Source organism: Ranitomeya imitator, chromosome 7 (assembly GCF_032444005.1).
Source record: "Ranitomeya imitator isolate aRanImi1 chromosome 7, aRanImi1.pri, whole genome shotgun sequence".
NCBI lineage: Eukaryota > Metazoa > Chordata > Amphibia > Anura > Dendrobatidae > Ranitomeya > Ranitomeya imitator.
The window spans coordinates 94433614-94447816 of NC_091288.1; the positions used below are offsets into that span (position 1 = coordinate 94433614).

Here is a 14203-nt window from a genome sequence, read left to right on the forward strand (position 1 = left end):
AGGGATAGTAATGGGGGCGTCCTATACAACGGGAGGAAAAACAAAATTGCAAGGAAAAAAACACCAGGTCATGAGTTTAACTTTGTGCCTAATTATTTCAGCCTGAAAAAAAATAAATCCACCATGTGATAATAATATATACATATCACACAAAAAAAGTCAGCTGCACATCTGCAGAGTGTCCCAGAAAATACAAGCTCTTTATATAGTTACATCTATGGGGAAGGCAGGTAAATAAAAAAAAGAATATCTTCTGGTCCTTCAGGAGTTAAAGAATTGCTGTGACGACACATAAGAAACCGAGTGCGGAGAGTAAGACATGTGACGTCATAGGGTTAACGTGACGTCACTGAGCACAGAGTCTTCTCTCCGTTTCCCTCCTTTTCCCATGCTGTCCTGTGTGGGGGAGGGAGGGAGGACAGCTCAGTGTCTCACACACAGACCGTGGCCGGTGACTGCCTCCTCCTTCAGCCTCCGGTGCTCCGCTCCTCCCCGCTGCAGTGGCTGCCTGGGAATCCCGGCCTGAGCCGCACTTTGTGCCCGGACACCGCCCGGTGTGGCCCCTGTGGAGCGGCCGCGCTCCCGCACATCACACACAGCCGGGATCCGGCTTTTCCTGAGAGACCTGCGGCTGCCGCGGCCTCCTCCTCCTCCTCCTCCTCCCTCCGCCTCTCACTGGCCGGCCTTCCTTCCGCGTTCACCCATTGCTCCCCAGGGACACTGGGCAGCACTGTGCTGGGATTACAATAAAACTCTCCAACTTTTTTTAAGTTTTAAATTCCTCAGAAATTTTTGTCGCAGTTTTGTTGTGCCCATGATCCCTGCCCTGTGCCAGACGCCAGGCATGGCGTGCGCTGCCCGGACTCTGTGATCCCAGCACTGACACCTGTTACCGGGAGAAGGAGCTGACACTTTGTATCCCGGGAAGGCAGGGGCAGTGTTTGTCAACATGAAAGTCACTGTGTGTTTTGGGAAGACTGGAATTGTTGTTCCTTGCAAGGATGGCAAAATCAACGTGAGAGAATTAATCCAACAGGCGGCACAGAGGTACATCAAAGTCACGGAAAAAGTAAGCGCTTTATTCTTCTGTCCTCTACCATTGCCGATCCTCCGCCGTCGTCTGTTCTCCACCGTCACCTGTCCTCCGCCGTCCCGATCCTCTGCCGTCACCTGTCCTCCGCCGTCACCTGTTCTCCATCGTCACCTGTCCTCCGCCGTCCCGATCCTCTGCCGTCACCTGTCCTCCGCCGTCACCTGTTCTCCATCGTCACCTGTTCTCCACCGTCACCTGTCCTCCGCCGTCCCAATCCTCTGCCGTCACCTGTCCTCCGCCGTCACCTGTTCTCCATCGTCACCTGTCCTCCGCCGTCCCGATCCTCTGCCGTCACCTGTCCTCCGCCGTCACCTGTTCTCCATCGTCACCTGTCCTCCGCCGTCGCCTGTCCTCCATCATCGCCTGTCCTCCGTCGTCCCAGTCCTCCATCGTCGCCTGTCCTCCGCCGTCCCAGTCCTCCATCGTCGCCTGTCCTCCGCTGTCCCAGTCCTCCATCGTCGCCTGTCCTCCGCCGTCCCAGTCCTCCATCGTCACCTGTCCTCCGCCGTCCCAGTCCTCCATCGTCGCCTGTCCTCCGTCGTCCCAGTTCTCCATCGTCGCCTGTCCTCCGTCGTCCCAGTCCTCCATCGTCGCCTGTCCTCCGCCGTCCCAGTTCTCCATCGTCGCCTGTCCTCCGTCGTCCCAGTCCTCCATCGTCGCCTGTCCTCCGCCGTCCCAGTCCTCCATCGTCGCCTGTCCTCCGCCGTCCCAGTCCTCCATCGTCGCCTGTCCTCCGCCGTCCCAGTCCTCCATCGTCGCCTGTCCTCCGCCGTCCCAGTCCTCCATCGTCACCTGTCCTCCGCCGTCCCAGTCCTCCATCGTCGCCTGTCCTCCGCCTTCCCAGTCCTCCATCGTCGCCTGTCCTCCGCCATCACCTGTCCTGGGGCTCATCCCTGTAATGGTCCAGAGCGCTCGTCCTATTGGACTTTGGAGATTTGGGGGCACCTGTGCAAAAAGTTTCTCGCTACATAAAATGGTGCAAGGACGCTGAAATATTTATGGCCTAGTTACGTTGTTTTTGCTTTGACCCATATATGTAGTGGTTATGTTCATGTGTTATTTTAGGCTCTTTTTTACTGACATCTAATATATAAAGCTGAATGTGTGTGTGTATGTATTTATGTATGTCCGGGATTGGCATCTGCACCGTCGCAGCTACAGCCACAAAATTTTGCACAGTCACACGTCTGAACCCCGAGAGCGTCATAGGCTATGTTGTGAGGTGAAATTTTAACCCCACGCGTTCCAATTCACCAAACAATTTTGCCCCTATCTACATAATGGGGAAAAAAGTGAAAGGAAAAGTGTTGGAGGCAAATTCACAGCTGCCAGATGTGAACAAGAGCGATGGCGCCAAAGAGTATATACCGATCAGTTGCTAAGGAGGGCCCCGACATGGGATACTCACCACACACGGGGATATGAACACACACACAAAATGGGCCACACATTACCACGTGCTTGAACACATATACCACCCTCAGCACACATTTCACCACAAATACACCAACCTCACCACATAAAAGTCAAAACACAAAAGTCGCCACTCAAAACTCGCCACGCGCAAAACTCACCACATGCAAAAACTAGGCTCACGCAAAACTCGCCACAAGTGCAAAACTCACCTCATGGAAAACTCACCACACGCAAAACTTGCACACGCGGAAAAATTGCCACATGCACTAAAGTTGCAACACATGCAAAAGTTGCATCACACAAAACTTGCACATACTCAAAAGGCACCACACATAAAACTCACCATGCGCAAAACTCGCCATGTACAAAACTTGCTGCACACAACTTGCTACACTAACCTGTCACATGCAACTCGACACAAAAAGTTGCTACACGCATGTTGCTACACAAAACTCATCTCACAAAAGTCGCTACATGCATGTCGCCACACGCAACTCAACACACACAACTTGACACATGAAACTCGCCCTAAAACACACACAAGTCTGGTATTATCCTTCAAAAATAAAAATCTGATTAATAAGCAGAGAAACTACAAGAGCAACAAATGTACCATATAGGAAATACGGCAGCTGTCAGTCACATGACCTGTCTATTATGTGTATGTGTGAGCTAATATATACTGCCAGGGGGAGGGCTTCCTGTTGGCTGGGGATTTATCAGGCTGCCAATTTAGCTTACAAATACTGAGGTAAAAATACTGAGCAAATAACGTGTGAACGAGGTCTAATACAGGAGGAGATGACCCACAGGTATATACTATTATATACAGGAGGAGATGACACACAGATATATACTATATACAGGAGAGATGACACACAGGTATATACTATATAGAGGAGGAGATGACATACAGGTACATACTATATACAGGAGGAGATGACATACAGGTATATACTATATACAGGAGGAGATGACATACAGGTATATGCTATATAGATGATGACATACAGGTATATACTGTATACAGGAGGAGATGACACACAGATATATACTATATACAGGAGGAGATGACATACAGGTATATACTATATATAGGAGGAGAAGACATACAGGTATATACTATATATAGGAGAAGACATACAGGTATATACTATATATAGGAGGAGAAGACATACAGGTATATACTATATACAGGGGAGATGACACACAGCAGGTATATACTATATACAGGAGATGACATACAGGTGTATACTATATATAAGGGAGATGACAAACATGTATATACTGAGGTGAAAATGAGAGGTGTGAGGTGAAAATGAAAAGGTGTGAGTGCAAAATGAGAGGAGTGAGGGAAAATAGTGGAGTGATCGGAAAATAACAGATGTGAGGTCGAAATGACAAGTGTTAGGGGGGAATGAGAGGTGTGAGGGAGAAAATGAGAGGTGTGAGGGGGAAAATGAAAGATGTGATTGGGAAAATGAGAGGCGTGATGGGAAAATAAGAGAAGTGAGGTGCTATAACTAACCACAGATATTTACTATGCCCAGGCAACGCCGGGCTCTTCAGCTAGTAATAGATAACATGTGACGAACCTGGAAAATGATAATTGGGCTACGTCCACATTTCCATTCAAAGATTATGATTGTTCTATTTTGGAAACAGATAAAATGGAATTAATATTAAAAAAAAATAAAAAATGGGTCCCTTGCATAACCGATGTTACTTGTCACCAGACAGGCCTCATTCATTACTATGGGGCCCAGCTGGATTTTGTTATTTATCTGTTTAGAATATGAGAAAAAAAGCTTTTTGCAAAATCTTATTTTTTTCCTGTTCTATAACTTAAAGGGGTTGTCCGCTAGTTATGTCCGGTGGGGAGCTGTTCCAGCAATGTCAGTGTCTGCTCTCCCGGGGTTTGCGAGCCCTGCAGTCAGTCAGCGGCACTGAAATCACTAGAATAGCGCTCACACTGGAGATGAGTATAGCGCTATTATTTTACGTGGGGGAGCTATAGTGATTAAGAAGGATTTATCCAAAGAGAAGACAGCTCCTTTAACAGACCCCGTTGTGCCTGAATGGAAATGCGCACGTAGCTCCCTATATAACATTAGCCAGGTATACTTGTCCCCTGCAGGGATGTTAGCGCTGCTGACTGTTGACAGTGAGTGATGTGACTTGTATAAGGTGTCAGATACAGGCAATTAGCGGATGCCCATCAATGCTTCGTCAGGGTAAACATCTGCTCTGCTGAAATAGTAAATTCTGCATACGACCACTCGCACATAACAAGTCACGTCACTCTCAGGGAACGGCGGTGCTGACATAGCTGGAACGACGTTGTTGCAGTAGATGATATTTTTATTCTGATTAGGGCCAGGGGTGGACATATCATTGGTGCAACCTGTGCGGCCGCACAGGGGCGCAAGAGGTAAGGGGGGCATTTATACCTCCAAAACAGGTGTTTATCATTTTTAGTAGCAATTGGGTTGCAAAGGGCCCATATATTATTCTTGCCCAGGGGCCATTTTCCATCTGTGTCCACCAGATTAGACGACATTCATATGTTCAGTATTTTACCTCAGTATTTGGAAGCCAAAACCAGGAGACGAACAATCAGAGGGAAACTATAATAGAAACGTGTGCGCCATTTCTGGATTTTGCACCCACTTTTGGTTTTGGCTTCCAAAAAAACTGAACCTGTGAACATGGCCTTACAGGGTCCTGCATTTAGTTAGCTGGGTTGTCCATTAGTGGCAACCCCTTTTGATGATCTGTGTAATTATCAGAAAGTGTTAAAGACCGCAGGCTACACCTGGGAAAGTCACTTGAAAGAGTAAAGAAAGTTTACCATAATGCTCTGTCTTCTGGGAGTGATAGGATACATATGCAGTGGATTTTACCTTACAGAATTTTTAGGTGGAAAATCCGCACTGAAAGCCCAAATATTTGTGACAGCGTCAAACACTGCTCCAGCCTGTGTAAGTGAAGGCACCATAGTACATTTATGTCAGAGTATATTTGGTGTAGTACGTGGCATAGTCACAAACATGGCCCAGGCTTATTAGATAATACAATGTGATGCAGAACAATGCTTCACATTATTCACTATTAGGCTACGTTCACATTTGCGTTCTGCCGGGCTGCGTCGGGCGCAGCCGCGGCGACGCATGCGTCATGCGCCCCTATATTTAACATGGGGGCGCATGGACATGCGTTGCATTGCGTTTTGTGACGCATGCGTCTTTTTTGGTGCACGCGTCAGAGCGCAGAGGACGCAGCAAGTTGCATTTTTTTGGCGTCCAAAATCATGCCAAAAAAGGACGCATGCGTCACAAAACAATGCGTTTTGCATGCGTTTTGGTTTGCGTTGTGCGTTGCGTCGCCGACGCAGCACCGCACAACGCAAATGTGAACGTAGCCTAATAACGTACAATGCAGCGAGGTGCCCTGATGTGAATACACTTAAAAACAGCTACAAAAATTATAAAGCTGGCACAAAAATAAACATCAAAGTGGGCACCAAAGGGCATTAATGAAAGGGTTAAATGACTTTGGGCCACTGATATCACACTGCAGACATATAGAACAGGGAGCCCCATATCAAAACCAGGTATTTCCAGCCTGGCCAAAGTGGGTTCTGGGCACCAGAACTGGCATCAAAGTAGGCAAACAGACGATTTTGGCCATTTGAATAAGTGATGTTTTTAATGGGTTCAGCATTGTCCTTGTTTTCAGAAGGGCACAAAACTGTGGCGGACCGCGCTTTTATGTACACCTAAAAAGACGGTCCTCACCGAAACACAGGCCAGACAACTTCCACAGTGACTCCATCTTCTATTTATAGGGAAAATTCTGTCTGGGTTTTTTCGGAATAAAAAAAATCAACTGCACATGAAGAACTGGTTTTATTATTTTTTACGTCATCCCTTGTGCGGGATAAATGATTAGACGACTTTAATCTTCTTGTCGATGTGATTACAGCGATACCGTACATATATATTTTTTGTAATGTTTAGCTGCTGTCACACACTAAAAGACGCTTTTTATAGCAAACACTAGTTTTTGCATCACCATATTTTGAGTGCTATAAGGTTTTTCCATATTTCTGCCAACAGTCTTGTGACGGCTTGATTTTTGCAGGACGAGTTGACGTTTTTATTGGTACCGTTTCTTGGCAAATTACCGATACATGTTTTGATCACTTTCCCTTTCGATTTTTGGGAGGCAAAACCCAGCAATTCAGGAATATATATATATATATATATATATATATATATATATATATATATATATATATATATATATATATATATATATATATATATATACAGTGGGGCAAAAAAGTATTTAGTCAGTCAGCAATAGTGCAAGTTCCACCACTTAAAAAGATGAGAGGCGTCTGTAATTTACATCATAGGTAGACCTCAACTATGGGAGACAAACTGAGAAAAAAAAATCCAGAAAATCACATTGTCTGTTTTTTTAACAATTTATTTGCATATTATGGTGGAAAATAAGTATTTGGTCAGAAACAAACAATCAAGATTTCTGGCTCTCACAGACCTGTAACTTCTTCTTTAAGAGTCTCCTCTTTCCTCCACTCATTACCTGTAGTAATGGCACCTGTTTAAACTTGTTATCAGTATAAAAAGACACCTGTGCACACCCTCAAACAGTCTGACTCCAAACTCCACTATGGTGAAGACCAAAGAGCTGTCAAAGGACACCAGAAACAAAATTGTAGCCCTGCACCAGGCTGGGAAGACTGAATCTGCAATAGCCAACCAGCTTGGAGTGAAGAAATCAACAGTGGGAGCAATAATTAGAAAATGGAAGACATACAAGACCACTGATAATCTCCCTCGATCTGGGGCTCCACGCAAAATCCCACCCCGTGGGGTCAGAATGATCACAAGAACGGTGAGCAAAAATCCCAGAACCACGCGGGGGGACCTAGTGAATGAACTGCAGAGAGCTGGGACCAATGTAACAAGGCCTACCATAAGTAACACACTACGCCACCATGGACTCAGATCCTGCAGTGCCAGACGTGTCCCACTGCTTAAGCCAGTACATGTCCGGGCCCGTCTGAAGTTTGCTAGAGAGCATTTGGATGATCCAGAGAAATTTTGGGAGAATGTCCTATGGTCTGATGAAACCAAACTGGAACTGTTTGGTAGAAACACAACTTGTCGTGTTTGGAGGAAAAAGAATACTGAGTTGCATCCCTCAAACACCATACCTACTGTAAAGCATGGTGGTGGAAACATCATGCTTTGGGGCTGTTTCTCTGCAAAGGGGCCAGGACGACTGATCCGGGTACATGAAAGAATGAATGGGGCCATGTATCGTGAGATTTTGAGTGCAAACCTCCTTCCATCAGCAAGGGCATTGAAGATGAAACGTGGCTGGGTCTTTCAACATGACAATGATCCAAAGCACACCGCCAGGGCAACGAAGGAGTGGCTTCGTAAGAAGCATTTCAAGGTCCTGGAGTGGCCTAGCCAGTCTCCAGATCTCAACCCTATAGAAAACCTTTGGAGGGAGTTGAAAGTCCGTGTTGCCAAGCGAAAAGCCAAAAACATCACTGCTCTAGAGGAGATCTGCATGGAGGAATGGGCCAACATACCAACAACAGTGTGTGGCAACCTTGTGAAGACTTACAGAAAACGTTTGACCTCTGTCATTGCCAACAAAGGATATATTACAAAGTATTGAGATGAAATTTTGTTTCTGACCAAATACTTATTTTCCACCATAATATACAAATAAATTGTTAAAAAAACAGACAATGTGATTTTCTGGATTTTTTTTTCTCAGTTTGTCTCCCATAGTTGAGGTCTACCTATGATGTAAATTACAGACGCCTCTCATCTTTTTAAGTGGTGGAACTTGCACTATTGCTGACTGGCTAAATACTTTTTTGCCCCACTGTATATATATATATATATATATATATAATATATATTTTTTTTATTTTTTTTATGCCTATCTGCATGTGGTAAAATGAATAAAGCAGCTTGATTCTTTGGGTTAGTATGATTACAACGATACCACATTTATATATATATATTTTTTTATTTTTATGTTTTGGTGTCTTAACACAAAAAAAACTATTTTATAGAAAAAATAATTATTTTTGCATCGCTTTATTCTGAGAGCTATAACTTTTTTAATTTTTCTGCTGTCTGAGCTTTACAGTGACTTGTGTTTTGCAGGACAACATGATGTATTCAGAGATTCCATTTTTATTCATTCGTCTTTTTGATCACGTTTCATTCCACATTTGTTCAGCGATATGATGATGAAGCATAATTATTTGCCTCAGTTTTTTTTTTTTACGGTGTTTATTCAAGGGGTTAACTAGTGAGACAGTTTTATAGGTCGGGTCGTTCCGGAAGCGGCGATGCCAAATGTGTGTACTTTATTTTTTTTCTGTTTGTTTTTTGTTTTTACATAAATGTATATATTGGATTCATATTTATCTGTTTTTTTTTTGTTTATTTTACTGTTTGTTTTTTAAATGTTTATAACGCGATCCGTCTGTGATGCCCAGGAGCAGGTGAGTATAATGGGGAGGGGGAGCGCTGCGCGATATTCACCTGCTCCCTGTACCGGGCGCCACTCTGTCTTCAGTGTCTTCTGCAGTGACGCTCAGGTCAGAGGGCGCGATGATGTGGTTAGTGCACGCCCTCTGCCTGAACGTCAGTGCAGAAGACCCTGAAGATGGAGCGGCGCCGGAACGAAATCAGGTGAATATTGAAAGTGCCGGGGGCCTGAGCGACGGAGAGGTGAGTGATTTTTTTTTTTTTTTTTTTTTTTGTTTAACCCTTATCCGGCTGAATAGGTACAATTGTAACTATTCCGTTTTAAAATTGCAATAACTTTTTTTTGAAAAGACGTAGAGGGCTGAAATTTCGTGACATCTCTACATTTTTGGTCCAGAATATATTGGCCAAATTTCAATAAAATATCTCCACCCGCTTCCGAGATAAGGGGTCGAGATCTTTTTGCATCCATAACAAGCTGCATAGGTACAAATGTACCTCATATATTTTGAATGAAGATAATGCAAGGGAAAAAGCATAAATTTTTTTTTAATGATAATGCTATTTAACTATTATAAACAAGTAAAAAACTGTTCATTTACATTATAAAAGAAAATGTAAGAAACTTTTTTTTATTGATTTTCTTTGCAAGTAATGCATGTTGGCTTTGCTACAGAGTGTTCATCGCAAATGGGTTTCACACAAACCACACAAGACTTTCTAGTCTTGCGTTGTTTTCGCCTCAGGTCTCTGCAGACATAGCAACTACCAACAACAGGGGAGGGTCCACGACTACCATGAGGTATTTTGGGGCCAGCTGCTGGCTGCGATGCTACCACAATGCATCGTCCAAGCACCATTTCTACTGCACCTCGAAGAAAATGGTTTCTCATTATCATTTTGTTTGTACTACGATCTTCAATTGCAATCATACACAGCTGATTTGCGAGATCTTTCAGGAACTTTCTTCGTTGATCCTTTGCCCTGAAGCTTGGATTGTGTTCTCTGTAGATGATGTAGGATGCTAACCCACTGACATCAATCATATTGTAGAAAAATGCCAAAGTCCAACGTGATGTTCGTCGTTTCACAGTGTACTCTCCCAACATTTTATCCATAACATCAACGCCACCTTTTGTTATGTTGTAGTATTTTATTATCTCTGGCTTGGCTGCTAGTGTCTCTTCAACTTCTCCCGTCATGTGCATAGATGATAGAAGCACGACTGATTTGTTCTTCTTTGGTACATATGAACAGACTGTTGCATCATGATTGTAGGCAAAATTTGTCGAGTATACAGGCCTTTCTTTGGCAGGCTGCATGTTGTTAGGTAGGAACCTTTTGTTTTTTCTCACTGTACCAACTAGTGTCATGTTCCAGGAGTTCAATACCTTAGCTAGTTCCATGGTTGTAAAGAAGTTATCGGTGGTGACATTTCTTCCAGAGCCTTTATACGAGCTCACTAGGTCCAATACTGTTCGTTCTCCAATGTTTACTTGTCGAGGACCATCAGTTGGTTTCCCAGTGTAGAGCTGACCTTGTAAAGGGTAGGCATTTGATGAGTCACAAGCCCAGAAAATCTTTATGCCATATTTAGCTGGTTTTGAAGGTATATACTGGGTAAATTTAGTATGACCTCTAAATGGAAATAATTGCTCGTCGACGGTGATACAATGATATGGCTTGTAGGCTCTCTCCAGATTACTGTTCAGCATTGTCCAGATGTCCCGTATTGGTGCAGCTTTATCTGTTTGCACACGTTCTGCACGTGTATTTTCGTTGTCAAACCTGATAAATCTGAGTATCATCTTGAAGCGGTCACGAGACATGGCTGCACGTATAAGAGGCAGAGCAGCAACATTCCACATTTCCTCCAGATTCTCTTTGTTGGCTCTGTGCACACCAGCAGCAATCAGTATGCCCAAAAATGCATGAAGTTCAGTTTCAGTAAATTGCTTGAATGTTTTTTGTGGTGGCCGTTTGGAAGAATCAGGAAAACGTTGTACCAGTTCGTTGTTGTAAGCATCACAAACTCTCTTGGCCTTTCGATTCGTTTCCCGTAATATGATGTCACACATCTCGGGAGTCATGATGGACTTGAATAGCTCTTTTGCTGTATATAGGTTGCTGATTGCTGCAGGGCCACCTCTTTGTCGTAGGACATTACGAGATTTTGTTTGTGCATTTGGCAGTGGATTACTGCACCATTGAGTTTCATCCTTAGCAGTCCAAATGTCGCCTGCACTTTGAGGCACAGAATCATCCTCAACACTTTCGTCTGATTCGTATTCATTTTCATGCTCTATGACCATTTCTTGTTCAATGTCTGAATCTTCTTCAGTAACATCCACTTGTGGTACATAGTTTTCATCATCAGATGGAACATATGGTTCATCCTCATGCTCAGAATCAGATTCTTCTAGCATTCGCATTATTTCGTCAGACGTAAATCTGTAAATATGAAAAAATGTAAAATAAATAGTTTTCCGAAATACTACATTATTGGCTTTTCACAAAATTATACTAACCTGCAAACACGTTTTCTTGGATTATGGCGGAAACTAGATCCAGCATTACTATCACTCATGATGACTTGCTAGATGAATTTTGGCTTCGTATTTTGTGCTGAATATAAATAAAACATCGTAAAACAATATGTAGATACTAATTATTATCCATTTTTCGTATAAAAATTATACCTATAGTGATAAGTTTCATACAAAATATATGTAAGCCAAGTCCAGGCTGAAAGACAATTTGACTGTTCTGTCCCCACATAATGAGAATAAAGGTATAACTGGCTGTTAGATGCTGTGAGACTTTCCTACCTTCGTTTCCAAGAAATTGAAGACTTCACAAGCCTAGAAATGTGTGCTCACAGCAATGAGATGAACAGCAAAATGGCTAATGAGAGGAGGGAGGCAGGAAGACAAGTAGAAGCCACTCCCAGTTTGAATTAACTTAATTGACAGCAACATAAGTGACCAGTAACAACACTGAACAATAGATATCAGCATAACATTTGTAGCTGAATGAACTTTAGTTTCTGAAACCAAGTAAAGTCTTCCCACAGTGGAGGTATATGTGAAGGTACAATTGTACCTATGCAGCCTGTTAAGGTTGTAAAATTATGCAGCCTGACAAGGGTTAATCGCACCAACAGCAAATAGGGCAAGTGTCTGTGTGGAGCATCTTGTGGGGCCATAACAATTGTGCAGCATTATGTGGGGCAAGTGTCTGTATAGGGCCATAATCAACGTTTGTGCAGCACTATATGGGACAAATATCTTTATGAAGCATCTTATGGGGCCATAATCAACATTTGTGCAGCATTATATTGGGCAAATGTCTCTATGGAGCATCTTATGGGGCCATTATTAACCTTTATGCAGGATTATATGGGGCATATTTTAATATGGAGCATCTTATGGGGCCATCATAAACTTTATGGAGCATTATATGGGGCTCCTGATTTAATATGGATATTCAAAAACACTTAACCTACTGATGTCTCAATTAATTTTACTATTATTGGTATCTATTTTTGCTTTTAATATTTAGCGTTAGCTGCTGCATTTACCACCCTAGGCTTATATTCGAGTCATTAAGTTTTCCCAGTTTTTTGTGGAAAAATTAGGGGGGTCGGCTTATACTCGAGTATATATGGTGTGTGTATGTGTGTGTGTATATATATATATATATATATATATATATATATATATATATATATATATATATATATATATATATATATATATATATATATATAATGTATATGTATATTGTTTTCGCGGGAATTCAGCTTCTGCAGCACCGTACATATATGGCGAATGTTTGGAAGGGGTCAAGCTCGTTCTATCCTTGACTTTTGTGCAACATAACTGAAGTTTATGAGCCCATCTCCAGATAATAAGAGCAGAACAGGGCCAATAACTTGGCTGAGAGCTTCAGTGGGGAGCCCCAACACAAGAACTCCCACCAATCAAAACTTCTGTAATGTCCCTGGTATCTTTTGTAACTTCTTTAGGTTTATCGCAGCATGTTCTAGTTAGTGAATGTGCTAGATAGCAAATACTTAATATAGCCCATACAGTGAATCAGTCTGATTGTTCATTCTTCAGCTTGGCTAGACCTGTCATTACCGTGTACTTAGAATTAAGTAGATCATACTTTTGTTACTATTTAGGTCAGTGGAATGCACCAGCTTGTCGTCTGGTGAGTCACTACTACTGCAATAAAATCTGATGTGAATAGAAGTGCAACTCCTAGACAGCATTAATATATGAGTAGCTGGCTAAAGACTCCTCAACGGTTGGCTTTGTTCATACATTTCCCCCAATAAATATGAACTTACTGTTATTTGATGGCTTGTTCTTGAATAAACTTCATTTAGGCTCTCTGAAAAGGCTGGATTCACTCATCTATGTTTTGTGGTCTAAGTACGTACTGAGATGCACAGACCCAGCTGCAGGTCTCCTGGCCTCTAAACTAAGTAGCCTCACCTATGACTATGAACCTATTGCTTTCAAGTCAGTTGAGCCATATTTGTAAAATGCATGTCAGGTGAATGTGTATGAAGTCATATACAGTGGGTGAAATAAGTATTGAACATGTCACTAATTTTCTAAAGTAAATATATTTCTAAAGGTGCTATTGACATGAAATTATCATCAGACGTCGGTAACCAACCATCCAATTCACACAGGCAAACAAATCAAACCATAGATGTCCAGAAATTTAGTTATGTGTAATAATGAGAAATGACACAGAGAAAATGTATTGGACATGCTTACTGAAATTTATTTAATACTTCATTACTTTGTTGGTGATGACAGCTTCAAGACACCTCCTGTATGGACAAAATAGCTTTGCTCAGGTGTGATTTTGTCCCATTCTTCCCCCACAAACACTCTTCAAATCCTGAAGATTCTCTGGGCTCCTATGAACTCTGAGCTTTAGTTCCTTTTATAAATGTTCTATTGGATTCAGGTACGGTGATCTAGCAGCTTTATTTTCCTTCTCTGAAGCCAATTGAGAGTTTCCTTGGTTCTGTGTTTGGGATCAAGGTCTTGCTGAAATGTCCACCCTCGTGCCATCTCCATCATCCTGGTAGGTGCAGCAGATTTTTATCAAGAATTTCTCT

General features: G+C 42.6%; 1 protein-coding gene across 7 annotated transcripts in view; it reads left to right on the forward strand.

Annotated features, from left to right (window-relative positions):
• Positions 1-324: 324 nt before the first annotated feature.
• PARD3B (par-3 family cell polarity regulator beta) overlaps positions 325-14203 on the forward strand; it is a 2197040-nt gene continuing 2183161 nt past the window's right edge. For 4 of the 7 annotated variants that reach the window (XM_069733662.1, XM_069733664.1, XM_069733663.1 and 1 more), the window contains exon 1: positions 325-1069. In XM_069733662.1, the coding sequence (XP_069589763.1) occupies positions 950-1069 (120 nt within the window). In that variant the 5' untranslated portion in view covers positions 325-949. The remainder of the gene's footprint in view (positions 1070-14203) is intronic. The other 3 variants (XM_069733666.1, XM_069733668.1, XM_069733667.1) reach the window with 3 other exon arrangements.